The sequence below is a fragment of the Drosophila nasuta genome, chromosome 2R (genome assembly GCF_023558535.2).
Source record: "Drosophila nasuta strain 15112-1781.00 chromosome 2R, ASM2355853v1, whole genome shotgun sequence".
In the NCBI taxonomy this organism is placed as follows: domain Eukaryota; kingdom Metazoa; phylum Arthropoda; class Insecta; order Diptera; family Drosophilidae; genus Drosophila; species Drosophila nasuta.
The window spans coordinates 5389025-5412051 of NC_083456.1; the positions used below are offsets into that span (position 1 = coordinate 5389025).

The 23027-nt window shown below is 38.9% G+C and overlaps 2 protein-coding genes across 5 annotated transcripts in view; both read right to left on the reverse strand.

Moving 5' to 3' along the window:
- Positions 1 to 374: 374 nt before the first annotated feature.
- Positions 375 to 1732, reverse strand: LOC132786883 (probable mitochondrial glutathione transporter SLC25A40). Its single transcript, XM_060793593.1, has one exon. The coding sequence runs from the start codon at positions 1591 to 1593 to the stop codon at positions 427 to 429; it is 1167 nt and encodes a 388-aa protein (XP_060649576.1). The 5' UTR covers positions 1594 to 1732; the 3' UTR covers positions 375 to 426.
- A 5248-nt stretch (positions 1733 to 6980) lies between these two features.
- LOC132785554 (uncharacterized) overlaps positions 6981 to 23027 on the reverse strand; it is a 45435-nt gene continuing 29388 nt past the window's right edge. For all 4 annotated transcript variants that reach the window (XM_060791705.1, XM_060791704.1, XM_060791703.1 and 1 more), the window contains 4 exons: positions 19290 to 19479; positions 14086 to 14237; positions 12488 to 12603; positions 6981 to 12382 (listed from right to left, as the gene is read on the reverse strand). In XM_060791705.1, the coding sequence (XP_060647688.1) occupies positions 10260 to 12382; positions 12488 to 12603; positions 14086 to 14237; positions 19290 to 19479 (2581 nt within the window). In that variant the 3' untranslated portion in view covers positions 6981 to 10259. The remainder of the gene's footprint in view (positions 12383 to 12487; positions 12604 to 14085; positions 14238 to 19289; positions 19480 to 23027) is intronic.

Consider the following 23027-nt stretch of genomic DNA (forward strand, 5'->3'; position numbering starts at 1 on the left):
ATTTACTTGAAGCACGATACCCCATTAACTTTTCTTTCAACTTTCCAGTTAATTCAGATTCACAGCCACATACTTAAATGTTGGAGGAAGGGCAAAAGCTACTCATTGCAGAGGCAAAGTGTGAAGTGTTGCTTTCGAACGCATATTTAATTCATACACCATCAATTTCATTTCCTTTACTTCCTTTCGCATGTCATGTTGAGTAAATGTTAAATTAAATCAACAGAAGCCTTCAAAAGTCAACAGAAGTTTTCACAGAATCAGGCGACAGCAGCCCTATAAAGACATCGGCCCTTTGGCACAGAAGAACGGCAAATTGATTTCCTTTTGCCTTATTTAACTCAGTTCAGGCCTACGCCAATAAATTAATTGAGTTTTAAGAAATATAAAGTGTTTTATTTAAAAATGGCAAATACGTGTACGCAGCTAATCAATGTCCTCATCATTGATTAGCTTTGCATTGGGATTATTCTGTAATAGTTGCGCATTGTGTTGCTGCACATTATAATAAAAGAAGAACGATTTGCTATACTCAAAGGTCGAAATCATGATGGCGCATGCAGGCGCCACTTTGATCAATCTCGGAACGCAGCCGGCAAAAAGTCCACTCAGTCCATAGACGCGATAGATGGAGGCCAGGCGACTGAAGGTGGATTGTTTGTTCAGCTCCTTGCTGGGAGAATCAGTGAAAATGACGCGCTCCGCAAATTCAATCTGTTCATGCGTCTTGACCACGTCGAAGGGACACGTGACCAGGGCTGCTACCAATCCAGCCAGCACGCCAGCGAAGAAGCTCAGTCCAAACGATGGCTGCATTGCATTGTTGCTAAGGCATATCTTTAGGTACTCATAAATGGGCCAATAGATGCCCGAGAAGGGAACATCCCTCAATATGGTGGGCGGCAGGCCTCGCCACAATCCTGAGATGCCCTGCAAGGCGATAATGTTCCGTACAAAGTTCATTACCTGAGCATAGTTCAGGCGCTGACTCTGCATTTTAGTCCGCACAAGCTCGATGGGACTGACGAAGGTAACTGCGCAAATCCGAGCTGTCACACCGGACAGCATGGGCACATATAACGGAACATCCTTCTGGCTGGAGCCTATACCATGAGCGGTGGGAGTATCAAAGTGCTTCTTATAAATGGATGTGTATCTGGCCTTAAACTGTTCGTATGCCACGAAGTAGACAACTGTCGAGGGCAGCGCAGAGACTAGCGTTGGGCCAAGTCCACTCCACAGCGCTGCAATACCCTCATTTCGACTGATCTTAAGCAGTGCATCCAATGTACTTGTGAACTGTGGCTGCCTTCTATTACACATGGCAAAGAGATGATCCATCAGACCGTTGCAGTAGAGAAAACACTTATGGGAACTGGCCTGTTGAGACTGCATTCGCGTCTTGATGACGTCCAGCGGCGTCATGAAACATGCTGTGATCATGGCTCCAGAGCAGGCGGAAGCAACCTGCTGAGAGGGTCGGATCTGGAAGCGCGGATCGTTGAGCATTTTCTTGGGCTTCTTGAGTTTATTTCTGTCGGCATTATTGCTGCTATTGTCAGTGTTGATGACAATAGGTTTGCCCTTCGACATTGCAGTGTTGGAATTTGCTTTGTATTTATGTTTTGTTTGGCAGACAGATGTAAGTATTTAATCGATTTCAATAATACTAAAAAAAAGTGTTTATGGTGTACAGAAAAAGCATTGCCAGATGTCAGTGATTTGCATTGACAGCTGCTTCTCTGTCTGGCAACGCTCGCTGCTTTTATTGTAATGCTCGAAATTTCCTTTTACTTGAAAAGCATTAAATACGCCATTATTACCATAGCACAACAGCGTCCTCCTTTGTCTCAGCTTTATTTTTCGGCAATTACCATGCGACTCTGTTCAGCTGCAATTTTCTGCTCCAATTTGACAAAGCTTAAACTGAGAGCACAAGCAACTAGATAACGTAACGAGGCAACTACCAACCTGCTCGTAAATGGGGGAGAGTAGAATGGAAACCCGAACCCACCTCAAAGTCCAATGCCAAAGAATTCATAGAAATCGCTCTGCCAAAGGTTGAATGATTCTCAATGTGACTGCGTTGAAGTCGGAGTCGGAGTCGTTACGGTATCGCGTGGGTTGGATGCGATTTTGTTTGTATTTTTTGCAACCCTTGTGGGTTCAAAGCTTGCTGACAAAATAATTGAGATCAATATGATGCGAATAGCTTTTTGGATGACTGCCTTTGACTGGAATGGAGTTCGAAATGAACATCAAATCGTTAGTCTCCTATTAACTCAACTCGAAAAACTGTTGATGCATTAATCTTATGTAAAATATGGTAATGAGCCAATCAGTTCGACTGCAAATTCATTAAAAGAATATTAGTTATTAAATTTATGTAATTTTATTTACACATTTATTTTTTAAAGTTTGGTGTACTGCCAATTGAGCACAAACATTATTAAAAGCAATTATATAAATACAAATATTCTACAAAGAAAAAACCATTAAGAAAGCTACAGTCGAGTGTGTTTGACCGTGAAATACCCCATTTTCAATAAAACTATATTCTACAAATAACCAAAAATACACCGCAAAAGAACTAAAATATACTAAAGGCTATTTTGGGTTGATCGATATTGAATTACATTCAAAATATACCGTAGATTAGAGGAACGATGTTATTATACTCTTTTACCTTATGGGTAGCAGGTATAAAAAGAATTCAAGCAATAAAAATATTCTTCAAAGAAAGAAAAATTGTTATACGTGAATAAAAGCTGAAATGCCAAATTTATTAAAATTTCCTTCTTTGAAAAATATTAAGTCTGTATACAATAACAAAAAGAAAGGTACAAGTGCTTACAGACGTACAATTGCCTAATAAATTTGACACCTAACCATATTCTTTATCTTCAAATTACATTTAATTTTAGGACCCAAATAAGATTAGTTATGAAATGCATAATGTACATATTCATATCACATTTCTTTTCTTATTGGATTTTTTGTAGCCTGCAAGCGTAAATGCATTACAATTTCAGGCTCTCATTCAATTTCTTCATGAAGTCATGAACTATTTACAGACTCCTTCTGCCTTTTTTTCTCTGACTGCACTCTGAAATCCCCTTTGAGCATAGTTAGGCCATGGTATTTTGATGCTGGCATAAGGCAACAAAAAAGTGGAACGCAAACAACCAGAGACACAACATCAAGGACATCATGTTAAACTAGTGATGCACACACATACACACGCGTATGTGCACAAGGATTTGTGTGTAGGTAGGCAACGAGCAAACGGCTGACAAAATGTAGCGCTGATATGATTACGTTGTAAGAGGCGAGACAAAACACAGAAGTTTGGGATACGAAAAAACACTTTAAACGGCAGGCATATGCGTGTATGAAGGACTAGTCGAGACTTGGAGCGAGAGCGAGTGTTGAAGGAAAGATGCCAACGACATGCACACAAAACATGCACAGCTCACAGTTTGCTCTCCTCTGCACTCCCCCTCACTGCAGACATTGTCTAACATTTATGAGTAACTCGGGTATTCGGAATTCGACACGTAGCTGCCGCTGCGTAGCACGTAGTTTCAGATTGGTATGGGATCTACTTATACATCAGAACGGAGCAGGAGCAGGAGCATGTGCCGGTGTGGAACTGGTAATTGTGGTGTAAAACTGTGGAATAACAACACTTAGTTGCTTGCTAATACGAGCACGTGTGGCTGCCTTACACCCGAACACTGGTTCGCATATGATGAGGTTGTTTTGAATCTCCCTCGAAAGTATTTCACGACAATGAATAATGCAACGAACATAGGATCAAAGATTAAATGCTTATAGTCAGGAGAAATTCGATATTTAATGTACATTTGATAGAGGTCGATTAACGATAAAGCGAAATACAACTACGCTATTTAATTAAAGAAGGGACACCATTTCTTAAGGCCCAAGGCCAAAGAAAATTATCCGCGATCCGCAACAGCTGCCGAGTGCATTTGTCAACAGAGTGGAGCATGGGACGACTATAATCAGCTTATGTCAATGTAACACAGTTGAATATTTAACGTATGCGTATTTTTATTTAATTAAAGTCAAAAATAAATTGAATGAAGCGGCACTGAAAATGCGCACAGTAAATGTTGAAACATTGAGGCACGCCAAACGCCGCATGCCGCATGCCTCATGCCTCATGCCACTCACCGCTCCGCAAGCCAATTGAAAGCCTCCGAAACGCCAATCCATCCGACAAGGCAAGGAAAACTCACAGACAAAAAGTCAGAAGAGAAAAGACCGAAGCGAACCAAAAACGAGGCGTGCCAAGGCGAAAATGTAGCGCACACCATTCACCGCACAATTCCATTACGTAAAGCAAACATCAGCTGGCGTTTGCCGTATGAACGTATATCGACAAGGATTCGCATTGAGATTGTGCTACTTCTGATTCTGCTTTTGCTCCTGCTTCTGCTTCTGCATCTGCTTCTGACTCTGTTTCAGCTTCTGCTTCTCCTGGGGTGGGTGTAAATGGTGGCTACTGAATGCTAGTAAAGGCAACATATTGAATATTGATGCGCATCGATTTCGACTTGAAACAGCGAAAAGTTCAAACCAGCACACATACGCACACACACGCACACACCCTTTGTTTATAATAAAAACATTTGCAATTTCTTATTGCTACACGAACACATCGATGTTAACACTTGGCAACAAAATTGAATATTCTGTCTTCCAACATAGCAAGTCAATAATTCAAAAATTAAATTCAGATACAACTTAAATTAACCAAGATACACTTTGTTATTGAATAGGAATGCAAAATATTAGTAAATCATAAACTAAAAATATATTTTAAATTTGATATTATAGAAAATCAATTTTTGCTTTTTAATTTAACTGGGAGACATTATCAGAATTTCAAAATATTTGTAAGAAACATTTACTTATCTCAGTTACTTAATTCAATTTATTTTTATTTGTGCTTATCATTTCTTGCAATTAAGCACTTGCCCATTATTTAAGCCAATGTTTTATTTATACTACTCCAACGTCCAAATTGTTCTTAATTTTTCGGGAACTTGTTGCCTGGTGTTGGCAACACTCAACTGGGTTAAAAGGGCTGCATTCAGCTCGGAACTGTGGTGACGGCAGCCAAGCAATTTGTGTACGCGCGTCGAGCATTTAAAACAATTGGTGCCAAGCAATTATAAAGGGAGACGAAGACCAAACTGCCAAACCAAGAACCAAGGGTGGGAGAAGTCGAGCCAAGGCTTTTCGCGCCAAATTAGCAACAAATGCATGCCAGAAAGCATGAGGGAGCGTTGATGATGGCGTTGGCGATGGCGACGACAACAACGACCCAAATTGCAAATTGCAGCAAACTTGTCTGGAGGAGCAATGTGGAGCAATGCTGGCGACAACGTTGTCAGCGTCGTCGTCTGCATAAGTTTACGTTTGCAATAAGCAAATTGAACGTTAAGCCCGAAAGGCGCACGAGAGTATGCTACAAAAAATACAACTAGTTGGTGTAACAAGTGTGAGTGCTTCTCTCAATGCGTCTCATTTGGCATATTAGCGTTGCGCCATGCCACGCACAAATGGCGCATGCCACGTGCCACGTGCCATGGAACCGCAATATCATGGCGTTAATTGCTACTCGAAGGCAGCTAGCTTTGTGCTTCTGGAGGCAGTCAGACGGGAGACGACGCGACTCCACGTTGCATCAATGTTGTTGCCTCGCTTCTGGTTCAAGTCACGTATTATAAAGTTTCCTACGCGCTTTGGTGCACTCCCATTTACTCTTAAAGGATATTTTTATTCTCGTTATTGTCTAATACGTTTTTTTTCTTGTGAAACAAAGAAAAAGCAAACAATAATATCCATGAAAAAGAAATAAGTAAAATGCGCGTCATCATAAGTCAAATGTATATATGTTACTTCCTGTCTAGCCAGAGATTAGAGCTTTTTGTTCCATTAGCCATATTTAATTTGAAATAATAAACTTAAAGGATAAACGCGTTAGCTTCTTTTTGGCGGATTCTCTTTATTTACTTTTATTTAATGCCTCAAGCAATAGCAAACAGCTGCGCATTAATTTAAGTGTTACCCAAATGACTTGCAGTTTAACTATTATTTGAAATAATTTTTGTAATTGAACAGGCCATTGAACTCCACAATATGAGAGCAAATGCAAGTAAATGAACAATTATGCAGATGAATTCAAATGAAATGAATTCCACAAACACTAGAAACTCTCAACGGTAGTACAACTAATTATATTTAATTAAATATTTATTTTATTATTTTTGCATGATTATTTCCAATGTGTTTTGCGATGCAAATCAACCACAAAATTACATTTAATTTCGAAAGTGTACATTTATCATCACAGCATTGTATACGAGTGTTCACTTGTTTAATTATTTCTGTTTCTCAGTGCCACGAATACATTCTAATAGTCAATTCTATAAATAGATTACTCCCAAATTATTTTGAATATTTAGTTTTACATCCCAGACACAACCATATCCATTCACTTGTGAAACCATCGCATACAGATTTCAAATAAAATGAAATTTTGCTTATGCATAAAGGTTATCCCATAGCACGTTGGGCGTTTAATCAGTGTATTAATTTACATTTTGGTTGGTTCTAATTTAAGTTGAATTATCTGATATGGTAAACTGCATTGTTTTGTGTTGATACTGTACACTTTATTCCAACAATTTGGCATTGAGTATGGGCTTTAGAAAAATAGTATACAAATATTTTGTCGCTAACAAAACAATAATAAGTGAGCACAAATTAAAATACCACATACAAATACATCTAATTTGCGTGTTATTTACACGAATTTTAATTTACCTAATTTTATTTATATTTGGCATCTTTAAAATATCCCAAAAACAGCGACAGATAACAAACTATACAAAGTGAAGTCTTTCATTTAATGAATACCATTTAATAAATAAATAAAACAAAAAGTATAATAAGTAGAATACATTTTAATCAAACTGAAATATTTAATCGCTCATTGTAGAAATACAAACTTTAATAATTGTACGTTTTATGTTATTTACACGTGCTAATTTAATGTTACATATGTCCTCTGTTGATTTGTGCATGGTGTTGCAAATAAATTATTAAAATTTTCATTAAAAAGTCGAACAATGTACGGGACACCATTTACACAAAAAGAAAAAAAGAAACCAAACAAAAGCCATCAACATAAAGTTGAAAACATAATTTACATATTTGCCTTTGTTTTTTTGTTTGTTTTCCAGTTGTTGTATTTATTTTTTCGTTACTCATATTTGCTTTTTTTGATGCTTTTGTTATTTGCTTTGAATATATATAAGTAATTCCCGGGCTTGTCATTTTGTGGAATGTTTAACCAGTTTATTGTTGAATGCTATTGGATTTAAACTGTTGACCCTGTGTTGTTATTTGAATAAATGTATTGTATGGATAAAGCTTAATCATATTAAACTTATAATACTAATTATAAAGTGCATTAATTAGTCATGACGTATTTAAGCTGCTTAATTTATAAAAAGGAAATTCACGAATTTTATCGCTTACTCATATGCATTTATTATGAGCCATTTTATTTTGTTTACCTTTGCATGTCGCTTATAATTTGCGTTAATTTATTCAATAACATTTTTACTTAAAATTTTTCTTTTTTGCAATGACAGTTTTAATTAAATACGATTTATGCTTTTGCCAACCGTTGTGTGCTGTTTCTTGAATATATTGATTTTGCGTAGTTGCGTTGTATATTTTTATTTTACTATAAAGTCGATCCTTGCTTCACTTTAATAAACTACTTATTTGTGGTCTTAAGAAATTTCGGAAAATAATTTTCTTCAAGTAGAAGGGAAATTTTTTTTGTGGCTTAGTTTGTTAACTTGTGTTGCGGTTGCTCGTAGAAATTTCTATCGCGCAGAGTAGTGAAATCTTGTATGATTTTTTTATCATCTTGGTTACCCCTAGTGATTTCCTTACTCAATTAAGGACATTTTTCACATTTCTTCACACTCGGAAAGTGCACAAAGGCAAATACTCAAAAGACAATAACCCACATGAAGAGAAAAAATGGATACAAAATTTCAACAATACGAGTGCAAAGCATTTTGGAATTGTGGCAAATTAACAAAGCCGACCAGCAGGGGAATGTTTATAGATGGCAACAGATCCTGACATCGGCAATGGCAAATGGCATTTGGAGCATTCACAAGGGGAGCTTTCCTTCTTTCAGTTCTCTTTGACGTGCAAATACATGTCAAGTGCTGTCGACACCACAACATGAAAGGAACCCTAGAGCCATGTTCGACATTTATGTGATTCCCTTTGAACAACAAAATTCTGAAATACTGCTAAAATTTGGGTCGTCTCAATTAGTTGGCTCTGGCTGCCACGCCGTAAGAGTTGGGATGGCCTTCGTTCTACTTGACATTTACTTAAGTAAATTAGCGAAAAACAAATATTTGCCCAAAAACAAAAATATGAATAAAAAGCATCTACTTTCACCTTTCTTGTGAAGTGAAAGAAAAACCAAAAATACAATTCAATTGGACGGAGAATTTAATTAGAACTTTTGCGTGCCCTTCGCTGAATCTGTTTATGGCAGCGATTTAACATTTTTGAAACAAAGTATAAAACAGCTTTGTACACTTGTTGGGCAAAGTTTTGGCCGTAGCGGCTCAGATGAAGAAAAATGTTCTAGCGACAACTGCATGACATCAATTTGCATAAAATGCCACTCCAAAAAAGAAGAGAGAACGAAAAATAAAAGCAAGCAAATGTCGACACAATAACTCAATTCGCTGGAAAACCGAAAAGTAATTCACAAAGCAAAGGCATAAAAGCCATCAAAAAAGTTTCACGGGCTCCGGGATAGAGTTTAGGGAACAACGCAACTATTTTGTGGTGACAACTTTGATGTAACTCCCTGCGGTAAGAACGACAAGTCCTCCAGCAACAACTACTCGCAAAATGCCAAATATTTGAAAAATTTGCAGTTTCACAAATGCTGACATTTCTAGAGATTCAGCTTCAGCTTCAGTTCGGAAATGTTGTTGCTGATTTTGTTGAATAAATTTTCGCAGTCGCAAATTAAGTTGACAGCATCAAGGAATTGGTTTTTATGCACGAGTATTGGCAAGTTCCGTATTGTAAATAGTTGTTCTTCTTTGCCAAATTGCTGGCACAATGAGAGTCGAGAAGTTGACCAACTTTTCTGAAGGAAATTGAGTATTGTTATGCTTATTTTCAGGTAGCAACTTTCGAAAGCAGCTAAAACAAAGTTTTATCAATACATATTAACAATTAGCTCAAGTGAACAAACAAAACTTACGATTAACTGCAAATTTATGTATATTGTTATTGTTATAATATCTAGGTAATTTGTATTTGAATTAAGTACACTAATAATAATGTAATCCTAATTAGCGCTACTGGTAATACTTGATAATAATTCCTTTGTGCACATAATTAATTAGCTACACAAGCTGAATTATGGTGTTGTTAAAGTTTAAGCCTTAAGCAATGAATACCTTATGCTAAATTATTTTAATTTAGATTATCATTTTGCACAATTATTTCCATTTAATTATTTATTACATTTAAATCTATTTAATCATTTAGGTAAATATTTGAATACGTTTTTATAGAACATTTATCATTGCTGTTATTCCTTAGTAATGATTAATTTTAAAATGAAACAATCCGAGTATGATTTTAATACATTCTCAGACTTAAAAAATCAATTAAAGTTATGAAATATCCAATTTCCTTGGAATTCTTTAGACCTGATATTTCATCCTAATCGTCTTTTCTCTACTTTTAGTTGGTGAATTTAAATAAAAGCGCATTCAAACTTGCAGGCGACTTGAACGCTGTACAAACTTGGATAGACCAAAGCGACCACAAACTGCAGGTCCTTGTGTAATCCAACCGCCAAGTCAAAGATAAACTTTATTCTTCCGAAATGTATTATTAAATTTTCGCGAACACTATAAAATTCCGACAGGCTGCGCGTAAGGAGCCTTCATTCCTTCATACTATTCCCGTCAGAGCCCAGACCACAGTCAGTCGTCTCGCAGGATACTTTGTCTGTGTGCTCTTCGATGGCTTAGTCGATGTCGTCTGTGCTTGAGCGACGCAATGCGGGTAATACGGGCACAGCGGGACTCATTGTTTCAATGATGACGTCGAAATTGAAGAACTCCGCTTGCCAACTTCCCGGGTTGTCTGGTCTTGTCTTAGATGCATGTTGTAATACTTTTGCTCGGCTGCTGACATTGCTGCAATTCCGTTCGCACTGTGCCTGTTGAGGACGACGATGATGATCCCGAGGAGCACCAGGAGTTGGTCGCTGCCGAAGCTGAGGAGATTGTGGACTCGATACGTGCATTTAACGTTGATGTGTTGTTGCTGTCGCTGCCACTTGAAAGTGCTTGCGGCCCGATGTCTTTGTTGGACGTCTGACGTTGTAATTGCGGTATGCGGCTTGGTGTCACAGATGTCGTTGTTGTTGCTGTTGACACTTCTGCAGCTGATGGATTTGACACTAGCTGTCCTGCGTGTGTCGCCGGTAGCGTCTCTGGCGACATCTGCAGCAGGCGTGGTATGAGCGATGTCCTGGAGGCAGATTTCGTTGGCTGCGCATATAGGTCACCATTGGGCGCCGACCAACTTGTGGGCGAGCTGGGCATCGAGCTGACACTGGCGCTTGCCGCAATCGCATAGACACACTCGGTACGTTGACCTTGCGGTGGCGTCGCCTCATGCGCAGGCGGCACCGATTCGAATGACTGAAAGGAGCCGCTTAGCGTTGACACTGCCTGCCCCGGTAGCTGTGCTTCTGGCTTAAGAGTCGGCTGCTTGGGGCGCTTCAGAGACGCCGCTGGCGACTTGGGCACAATGGGACCCACAATGAGTGTGTTCTGCGTGATTTGCGGTTCTCCAGGCTCATCCTCGCCACAGTCCTGTGCCAGCATTAGCGGCGATGTCGTAATGTTGCTGCTGTCCCTCCTACGCCTGCCCAGTGTGCTGCTGATGGTGCGAGGTGGCGGCAGAGGTGCTACAAAGTTCTGTGGCGGCAACGAGTTGCGCTTGTAGCTGCGCAAATCCTGTGCCGTGGGCAACACCTTGGGATAGTTACGCTGCCGCAGCAGATCCAGCTGTTGGGCCGCTGTCAGCGGTTGCAGGTTGAGCGACTCTTCGTCGCGACTTGTAACATTTATGTCCACATCATCGGCATGCACAAAGCTTGTGACCTGCTCATCTGCAGCCAGTATCATGTCCACGGGATCAGAATGTGAGTGGCTGTGACGACGCAGCAGCGTCGCGTCACTTGGCTCCGTCAGTGCCGAGTGCTGGCGTTGCAGCAGCAGCTCATAGTGCATCGTCTCCTGGGTCTCGTGCATGTGCTGCGGCGTCAGCAGTGCTGCATCAGCCACCTCGATGTCCTGGCAGATGATAATGCGACCATCTGTCTGGGCAACTGGTGGTGGCGTGGGTGTGGTCTGAAAGCTGCCGGACTTGGGCAGCTTATGGCCTTGATTCTGCGACGACATCCATTCACACACCTTCGTGTGCGTGTCCACAGTGGAGCTGCTGAGCTGACGCTGAATGGCATATCCATTGATGGGCGACCTCTGACCCGTCTTTATGGCCTCATAAGTATTCGACTTGCGCACCATGTCTAGAACGTAGCTGTCGTCACCATCCCGAGACTTACTGCAACGCTTCAGTTCGTCGTCATTCGCGCCATCGTAGCTGAGAATGTTGCCACCCAGCTTTCGTTGCAACGACGTGTTGCGCTTGCGACGCTGTCGCAAGAGGAACGTTGCATAGATGGCCACGTTCAGCACAATGAAGATGGCAATGAGCGCGATGAGCAACTGCATCGTTGTCTCTGACTTAGCTACGGGCTCGGATGGCAATGGGGACGGCGATGCAGTTCCATCCTCACCATAATCAGCAATGTGCTGACCGGGTTGGGTTACCTCCTCGCCGGACATGCTGCCACCCATTACATCCATGCCCTGCTGTTGTCTATGCACATGACCAAATGTGGGCGGTGCATTGTACATGTTCTCGGCGGCGGTCTCGGTCTGCTCGCTGCCCGTTGCCAGCGGATCCTGCAGCAGTAATTTGAGTGTACGCACCGGATCCTCGGCGCCATTGTCACGAGGCCCGTATTTGCTCATATGACCCGTAATCACCTCGTTTCCGGGCATTGTCGATGTTAATGTGCCCCGCAGCTGCTGCTGCCCCTGCAACTGTATCGCAGCAATTTGATTCAGCTCGTCCGGCAACTCTTTGTTCCAGAAATTCATGTAGATCTGACGGTATTTATAGCCCACAGTTGGTGGTATGCCTGTCGCGGACAAAGAGATATAGTTGCCAGCCAAGGGCGAAATATTGAATTACATTAAAATGAACTCAAACAGACTTTTATTCGAGCACTGCATTAAGTACTTACCAATGTTCAGGTAGGCTTGACTCCGTTTGTTAAACTCTGGCCAATCCAAGTCATAGCGATCCCATTCTAAGGCATGCGAATTCAAAAATGTTCCCTTCCACGGGGCTTTTGGGTTACTGGAGAGGATATTGCGGAAAAATGTAAAGTTGAAGTTATGTTAATTTATATACTTAACATTTTATATTTAATATTATATAATAATCATCTACAATTTAAACTTCATTTATATTTTTCTTAAAAAAAGTATTTTAATGTTTATCTGATCGTACCTAATTTTCAAGAATCGTAAATACTGAAGTTATTTTGCATGTATGTACCAAATATAAAGATTTGTGGGGCGCAAGTGGGCGTGGCAAAAAAAAATCTAAATTTAAACATGATCTGCGTATAAGTATTTCAAGTGTTGTCGAAAGAAATTATAGTTCTATCTCTCATAGTCTTTGATATACAGTGTTTCATACGATCGGACGGACTGACAGACAGATGAACCGACTATATCGTCTAGGCTGTTGACGGTGTTGAAAACTATGTTATATGTACTTTAGGTGGTCGGACGAGCTTCCTTCAGGTTGTTACATATGTACATTCCCTGCAGGCATTAAGTTCTAATACTCTTCTTCCCTATGGTAGCAGGATAAATATATAAAAGTTTATGAAAATTGTAATACAATTAACCATTTTAAAAATTATGGACGTATGTATTTTGAAAATCAAAGAACTTTTGATTTTGCTTGTCTTACTACAATTGCGACTTAAAAGGTTTTGGTTTCGTTATCCTAATGAGAAAATATATACTGAAGGCGCCACTGTAGCTATGCAATAAAAAAAAATATACTATCGAGCATTATAGTTAGTAGTAAATTTGGCTCAAAGATAATTGGAACGAACTTGAAATAAAATTCCCTCGCAATCAGAACTATTATGTGGCCACATGCTCATAAGCTGCAATATCATATCCTGACAAACACACTCTCAATTCCCATTACTAAGTCGCTAGTTCTCTCTAATATTTCCTGCTGATGCTCTGTGGCATTTTTGGCAAAAAAATGTTTGATTATTAAATTGCATGGTCATATATGAAGCTAATAAGCACTTGGATACGGATGTTCGGACATCGAAATGAATGCCAAAATGTCTGCTAACGATGGCTGATTTCAGCTTTGATTTCCATTTTGCTGGAGCACTGCCGCATTTCAACTAATAATATTTGCATTGCCCGTATGGTTGTTGCCTTGCTTATGGCTATTTTTGCAGTTGTTTTTGCAGCGAAATAATAATAAAAACGGCAGTAAAAATTCTATTCATTTCACTGTCCGAGCGTTGCAGATTGCAAAACGTGCCGCAGCCCAATGCCATGCACATCACCCACTGCATCCGCATTCGCATTTGCATTTGCATGCAGAGCAGCGACTCTTCGTGTTGATGGCTCACTGCCTCCTCCTCGGCTATGTGTACGTCTCCTTACCCTCCCTCAACCCGTTCCCATTCCCGTTCTCATTCCCGATCTCGCTCTCGTTCGCGATTCACCCATTTCCAATGGCAAACTTTCACAAAATGCACTCTTCAATTCGCTTCACCACAGACGCTGTGCTACTCACCCAGACTTTACGAAATTCGTCCAATATGCCATTACCGCCTCGGAAAGAAGCTTTTCCTGCACGGAATAGTTGTGACTGGCAAATGGGCCGGCCGGCGCCAGCGGCGCACCAAAAATGAACGCCAGCTCCTCGCCCATAATACTGTGCGGTAGCTGAAAAGGCAAAGCGCAAGCATAAGGTTTATAAAGTCACAAATAAAATGCTCTTATTTTAAGAATACGTTATTGAAAATACTTTTAGGTATAATAAATTGTTGTAAGTTTAAGATATGGAGATAATACCAATATATTGATAAATATAATACCAAATGAATATTGTATATAATACCAATAATGAATTAGATATAATTCCAAACAAGCAAAATTAATTATTATATATTTAACTATTAGTTTACACAATTTATTGAAATTTGAATTCCAAACTCTCAACTGGGCTCTAACACATGCAATACTCAATGTACCCCAAGCAAGGGTTTAATGTGCACTGTAATTTTGGTGAAAATCTTTCAATTTTTAAATCAGAGCGAAAAGCTTTTCAGCAACTTCTGGCCAGTCAGCATCAATCTTCTTAGGTTTCCTGCATAAATATTTAGTCAGCGAGCCAGACAGGCAGCGAAGGACTGGCAAGGAGATAGGCAGGGGAAACAGCAACTGCAGTAAGTAGGTAGGTAATAAAGCCAACTTTTTACTGTTGCTATGAAAAATGTAACAAAGTCACAAAGCATTTTGCTTGGCGCTCATAAAAATCGCTGTCGCCTTTTGTGGCTGTTGTCCTTCTATCGTTTCTCAGCTCATTGTCACTCATCTTCATCCTTGTCGCCAAGCTTTGGGGACGTTTACGGATGATGAATGCCAGTTTTGATTTTGATTTTCTTCTATTTTGACGAAATGCGCAAATATGAAAAGTAAGAATATTGGCTTAGACGCCGTTTTATTATGTCGTTCTAGGTTCAATAACCTTTTATCTGATATTCGACATTGCAGCTTATAGCCAAACCAATCGTATACTTTGTAAATATATGTTTTATTTTCGAATTTTTATCATGTACCCAGCATATGTTTGCTCGCTTCTGTCTAGCTATACCATGTTAGTACTGGAAAGTAGTCATTAATTGGAAATAAGTCAATCAAACCACGCAAATTCAACAACAATTTTAATCGAAAACATAAATAAACCATATTCAAGAAATTAATTCGATTCCATATTTCAGTTAACAAGATTTAACACATATTCAATTTATAAATTGCATGCTTCATTTTTCCAATATAAATATTAAATTACAAATTAAATAGCTTTTTAAGAGACAGGATATTAAGTATAACATAAATAAAAATTAAAAATAGCAAATGAAATTTATTTTTGGGCAATTGAATATTTTCCATTGAATACCGCAAGCACTTCCTGCGTGAAATTAATATGAAATTTAAAAATTAAAGCGGAAAAGCTGAACATTAACTTGAAATATATGCGTTAATTTTATAATTTATGCAATTGTTTGCTTTCCACTTCAGGATATCGTAGTGTGCTTGCCTAGCTTCCTCTCACTCTCTCTCGCTGTCGTTTTCTGTATGTATTTTCAACGGAAGCAATAATTCGACTTAGCTCTGAGTGTAAAATTACGAAAATTGGTTTGTCAATTCTCAAAATATTATTCAGCTTGGAGGTAAATGAACCTGCCCCCCAAGAATAAGGCGGGCGGATGTAATGAGGGGGTTGTGTATTTCCCAACTCATCATATCTTAGGCTTTTATTAGATTAAACTCTCCCACACAAAGTCTTTAATTTTGATGTTTACTAACAAGTAATTAGAATTTTCGGCAGCTGTTGCCAAGCTTATTGTTCATACTTAAATAATTTTGTGTTCTAATAAGTATGCAATACATTTGACGTCATGCAAAAAGTTTTTATTATTTGCCAAAGTCTTGAGCCGCATTTCTTTTATGAATGCGGTCAAAAAGTTTCTGGTTCTTTGCCTCTTTCTCTCTCACTCTATGTAAGCGCGACAAAAAATAAAATAAAATTTTAGTTTCATTTTTATTTTTATTTATTTTATTTTCATGAATTTTTCGTTTCCTTTCTCCCACAATTTATGTCTCATTCTTATCAAGAGCAGCGAAGGAGAAAGTTTTACCAGACACGGGAAAAGGACAAGGACCTCACAGGACATACTTGACATTCCCGGAATGACTTCGTGGTCGTGTGTAAAAAATGCTGAATTTAATATGCAAAATATATTAAACTGTGAACGAGCTTGGCCAATTCGATAAATATACCGCAAAATATCTAAATAACTGAATAAATTGAACTGTACCATAACTCACTCCACATCTGATTGGGAGGGAGATCCTGACATTAAGATTGGTTATTACAAAATATTTTTATGATATTAAAATAGCCGCATAAATATGGCAATTTAAAAAACATTTTTTTTTGCGCGTTGAGACTTGATGTAAATGAGTGCGAATGAATGTCGAAAATATCTTGATTTACTTTAAATTTTATTTTACTTGAAGAGCAATTTTCTAAATTCCCATTGATTTTAACTGACAATTTACATTGGTCTCGAGAAAATCTTCTTTTGGTGAGCAACATTTACTCGCAACATTTTCACCAGTTGGACAATTGTGTTGACTAGAGCTGCCTTCGGTGCACTTCAGAGCAAGTACGAGGTGTACTCAACTTTCCCTCAGCTGTCGTTTGGTAAGTGAACAGACTCCAGCAGACTTGGTCTCCAGTTTCCCAACTGCAAACATGCAAGACATGTGCCAAAAAGTTTTACAATATGCCCGCGGCTTTAGTCGAGATAGTCTCTCTTGGAGTACGAGAGTGAGGGATGCGACGACTGACACTCAGTCATTTTGTCAGTTGGCATTAAATCCAGAGAGTGAGCATCGTATAGTGAGTATAGATATGGGCTGCTTCTGTTTTGTCAGTCAGTGAGTGGCCTATAGAGGCTGCTTAAGCATCCAGTCCAGCATGGAGTGAAAAAATAAACTTGGTCACAAGATGCAGAAAGAAGCGCAGTTTATGCACAAATATTCGCATTCAACTGAGTTTTTGGCTTCGTCTTCTGACAAAGCACAAAGCAAATGCCGCAAAAATGGCCGAATAAATAAAATGAAATGTCTGGCTAAAAAGAGAAAAATGTTGTGGCATTGTTAGAGCTCCCTCTCTCTTCATCTGCATGTATGTTGGTTGGTTTGTTTGTTTGCTAGCTGGTTTATTTGTCTGCCAACGCCCCCGAGCACATGGGTCCTGCCTTTCGACTTGCTGTGTGTAGCGATAATTTGTAGGCAAGCCTCAGGCTCAGCCTCAGACTGTGACTGTGCTTGAGCCTGCTTATCCCTCTAGGATGCTTTTCATGTTTACCAACGCCGAGCAGCTTTCAGCATTCAGCATCAGCGTTTTGGCTTTGCTTTGCCATGAAATATTTAAGTGAATTTCATTTTTTCATAATTTATTTGTAACTAATGCGCTCTGGCGCTTTGCGTTGATCGTCCTCGCATTTTTTCCCATCTCAAACACATAAATATAAATGTCGTTTAAGCTTCGCGACATACTCTCATCTATTATTTAGCTACTCTCCCGCCAAATGCGGCAAGTCTGAGCAAACTTGCTTTCCTCTTCAAGATTTCTATGTTTCCCCAGCATGAACAGGACTCTCCGACTATCTGTAGCCATAATTTATCATTCATCACATTCTATTGTATTTATACAAGGAGTTGTTTAATTGTGGGCTATTAAAAAGTTGTTGCACTTTCAAACTGCCAACGAAGTTGCCAGAAATTGTTGTCGCATTTGAAAATATAAAATTCTGTAATGCAGGCATTACGACAATGATTCATTCTATTTGGTTGAAGTGGACGCTCGACGACTATTTTCATTTAGTTCGAGCTGAGTTGACTTGGCTACCATGGTTTATGGCCAACTAACTAGCAGAGCCATAAAAATACGCTTAACGCTCAGCTGAAGTTTACCCAAAAAAATAATGCCAAATAATAACTTTTTTAGCTTGTGAATTTGTCCTTTTTATTTAGATTGTTATTCGAGTTGGACCCATCCATTATTTCAGTGTCAGTGGACTTTATTTGCGGCTTAAAGATGCGGTTCTCTCTGCTTCTAACCATTCCATGAATATTTATAAAAGAATTGTATCTAGTTACTTGTCATTTGATTGTCAAATCAGTTAAATTGCAATTCATATTCATGCCGAATATTCGTATTGATTCAATTGAACGCTTATTCAATTTCCATTTGTTGTACTAAATTTGATTTATCCCATCAAATTTTCGTTGTACACTTTATCAATATCAACGAAAATATAGAGTCTCATCCACTCGCACTCTAATTGCAAATCGATAGACACATTTAATCATAACTTAGACCAAGGCGACTCTAAGCAACCAAGCAGCTATCTCACAAGGGCAATCAGCAGCGAATCCGTAAGCATGACAAAGCTATAAAAACTGGTGGCAACAGCCACTGGGACACTCGGACAGATAGTCGAGGACCTTAAGCTGAGACACAAATAACCAGACAACTTATTCATGCATCTATTCATCCGCCCACGGGCAGCAAAGCTAAATGAACCACTCCACTGAAGTGGCACGGCTGTCTACTTAGTGTTACTGGGGTCCAAAAGTTTAAGCTATGTTTGTTGTGTTTTTGGCTTGTGTTTTGGTTTTTTTTGTGTTTTGTTTTTTAGTAGACTTGAAGTCAGTTCATTGTCTTTATTACGATCGTTACGGGCCGCGGCCTGTACAGCCTGCAAACTTGTGAATTGTTTTGCTGAAAAGCCAAAACGACGGCCAATGATGGAATGACCCGGCAGACAGAAGCCAGAAGCCAACTGCCATCAGCCACAGCCCAAGAGTACCAGTCATAGACCGCAGCAGTGGGCAGTGGGGAAATGGGCCAATGGGGCACTGATGCTTTAGCTGCGCGGGGGTGTCGACAAAAGTTTTTGAAAATTATTTGGCCAAGCAGTACATGAAAACTCATTAAATGGCAACTCATGCTGGTTATTTGGGCAAAATACTCAGTGGCCTCTTTGACCACAGCATTTAAATTAAACGCGCTGCGTAATTGGAATCACAATTTGACGTGCTTACAATGCGTCCATTATGTGTACTACCACAGACTATAGAATACTATAGATAGACAATTTACTAAGGGCGCAAAATACATTGAAATTGTGTACTTACATTTGCATACGGACCCGTGGCGCTATTATGGCCAAAAACGTACATATAATTACGACGATGCACATCCGCATGGAATACGCCAGTCTGCAGCAGAGGTCCGACAACTCGTGCATCGGAGAGAATGTCCAGCACAACGTCCCGATGCTCCAAATTAGTGGCCTTAATCGGATTGTTGTACATGTCCTGGTATCTGTGGGTGAAAAACAACAACCAATTCGTAATGTGTATTGTTAACGTTTTTGTTAGCTTTTGGTTATGCTGAGTGCTACAAGTAGTGTACAATGTTGTGGTTCTAATGAAGACCAAATACCAAATTATCATCAATGTAAATTTCGAATTGAAATTAATTAGTTTTTATAATTATTTCATATACTCCTCATTGGAAGTTACTGTTGTTCAGGTTCTCTTTTCACCCTCTACAAATTATCAATAACAACAAAACGACGCGAAAATTATATTGTTTATAAAATGTTTGAAATTAGTATGCCTACAAAATGCCAAAATATACCAAAAGCTAAATTTGGTATATCTAGATATGCCATTATAATGTAAGTATACCACAGGATATAAAAATATACCAGAACTAAAGCAATTAAGACCCGTCAGGTGCAGCGGTACTTTGCAATATTCAATTTTATATTGAAAAACTTAAAACCAAATACTGTAATTATGTTTACATGTACTAAAAATGGTATGCATATTCTATGGATTCCCTTATTTTCTTTTAAGCCAAATAGTTATATATATTTATTTTATTATTGACAATATAAATAAGTTAATAAATAAATGACATTTGCCTTGACTGAAAAGGTCTGCGATACTTTATCGCCGACTTTTTTGCTTTGAGAACATTGAGTGTAGTGAAGCTGGAGCCAAGCAGCGTAAAATGCTTATGAGCCGCAGCAGGATACAAAAACAACAACTCGCATTCAGGGTACACTCTGAATGGGTTTGCACATGTCAAGCACAACACTTGGCCTTTTGCTAGCAGCTGTGCTGTCAGGTACTAGAAGCCAAAGTAAGCAGCATGTAGAGCCCAAAGGGAGTCTGAGGGAGACACTAACACTCAAGCATTCAGTACTACAAGAAGTGAGGCGCATCGTTTTTTCCAAAGTCTTCTGGATGTTAACCTGGCCTAATGTACAAATAAATAGAGCAATATTTTCTACATTTTTGCTCTGGTTTTCGCATCTTGCTTTTCGCTTTTACCATTTGGGTTGTCTGCCATGTTATGCATTTTATTGTCGGCTACTTAAGTTATGCGCTTTGACCTCGATACTGACAACGGTGATAGCAGCAGCAATGGAAAGAAGGCAACACCCCGCGAAGACACTCATGGAATTGCCTGCAGGAGGCACTCATCATGAATGTATTGCCCAAAGGTGGGAATATCTCAAAAGATGTTGCCTTTTTCTCACTTTTATCCGTTTGTTCCTGCTGGCTGTTGATTTTCATTTTGGTTTTGAGTGCTGCAAGTCCTGTGCCGGGGTAAGTACACAGTACTTGCTTGCTTCTATCGCCGGAGACACATGTTTGTACTACACTTGCTGGCATTGTTGTTGCTATTGCTCTTATGTCATGGGTATAGTACGCGATACATTTATTTGCGGTTTCTATTATGTAATCTCACACACTTGAGCAAACGCTTAGAGCATGTTTCCCTCTAGTTGTTGTCGTTACTGTTCTGCTGCTGCTGTTGTTGTTATTTCTGGATGCCAACAGAATCAGGAGCAGGATGGCAAGATGGCAGGATGCGTACTCGTCGCATGTAATAAATAAAGAGAAGATGTCAAGTCTAAGCTTACTTAAAAGACTGCGCAGTTCGGGCCAGCCAGCATGACTTTATTCTTTTAAATTATTAAATGTGTGTTTGTCTGTGAGGAAATTCTAGAAGGCAGTGAAGCAAATTTTGTTAGCAAAAATTTATTTGCCTTTTTTTCAAATAAGAATGGTATTTATTTTGCACAAAACATGCATCTCATGTCGGTCTGCTTTAATTCAGTAATTTAAAAAAAAACGCAACTTTTTTGTTGCCGTCTAGCAGAATTCCACGGAAATGAGATAAATGCATAAGAGCAAATACAAGTTTTAAAACCATGAAATAGCAAACAATCCGACGGGCAAATCGCATAAGCAAATAATGCAAATGCTTAATTAAAAGTTTTGCATACACGCACAAAAACTACACATTCTATACAAGCTTAAATCAGATGCACATTTTGGCAAAACTAAGCGAGAAGCGAGAAAAGTTAGTGAAACTAAGCCAACCGCGATGGTTTAATTTAATAAATACGACAATGTTACGTATACGCACCACAAAATGTGCCACAAAGGAGGCCAACACAAACGTTAACTCTCCAAACGAACCACAAAACACTTGAAACCCAAAACGCAAACGCCTCTGGAAGCGACCACCGAAAATATGCACAATAAACACTCAAAAGCATGCAATGAGGGACTCAAAACGGGACCAAAAAGCAAACACGGGGGAGGAACACACACACACACAGCCAACAGCACCTAAACATTGTCATTTTGTCATTCTGATTTTGTGCCACGCCCACAAGAAACATATCCACAGTCAGACGCTCTTGCTGCGGCCGTTCACACCGAGAACACACTAAAAGTGAACAAATTGTGCTTTAAGTTGAAGACTATGCAACATGTTTGCGTTTTCCTCGATATCAACAATCACAATTGGCCTTATTGACACTATAAACATAGAATTTAATTGAAAATTATAAAGTGTTGTTATCAATTAAGCACAGGAGAAAATTTAGATTGTACTGCTGGTAATTGTGAAATTTATTATAAGATATAAATTTACTTCGATTTGCAGTGTATCGAGTTGTATTTGAAATTGTCTAGTGTCTAGTGTGTAATTTGTTTATTTAATCAACTCTATTACATAATTTCTAAGCAAGAAATTTTAAATTACAATTGTTGATGCATTCAAGGAAAAGCTCGCACATATGTTTTTTAACACGAATAGTTTAAATATTTAAAACAAATTTGTAATTGCGAAAAAAAATCATCTTTAAAAAGCTAAAGAACATATGATAATGATTTTTATCATCACTTTATTTTGTTAGACTTGATAAATATTTAATTTCATATTGATCTTAATGCTGTTGGTTAGTGTAAACGAGCGTCAGCATGACATAGTCACAAGTTCGTTTCCCCTGAGCCACTGAGCATAAGCAATGCTCACATTTAATTTCCGAACAACGTGTGACACTTTAAATATTTCCGCACTCGAAAAGACATTTCAAGTGTCCGTAGGTGAATGCTCGTATGTGTGCGTATCACTTTATACATACCAGTGCGTGTGTGCTAGTGTGTAGGAGAAGTGTGGCGATATGACAGTCAACTTTTGGCTGAATGCAGCCATTTGCTGTCTAGTGCCCTACATTTTGATAGTCATTGGCAGAGTCGTAATGAATTTGCTGAAGAGTTTGCTAATGAAGTTGTGCAAATAAAATGCAATTTGATTTCAAATTGCATTAAATGAGAATGTGCTGCCGGAACTGAGAGGATGCACTGCGAAAGGTGTTAACACTCGGTGTTGACATCCGAGTTGAATGATCCTAACTGAAAGTTGTTAGTTTTCACCCCAGCTCTTAATTAATATTCAGTTGTAATGGATAAAGGTTTCTAAGCAACCCGAAATAGAGCAGAGTGGCTTCTGAAAACTTGTATTTATATGCAAATTTTTTTACACTAACGACAAGTGTTTAT

Bases quoted from the DNA above. Each gene is read 5' to 3' on its own strand.
- LOC132786883 (XM_060793593.1), bottom strand. From the start codon at position 1,593: ATGTCGAAGGGCAAACCTATTGTCATCAACACTGACAATAGCAGCAAT.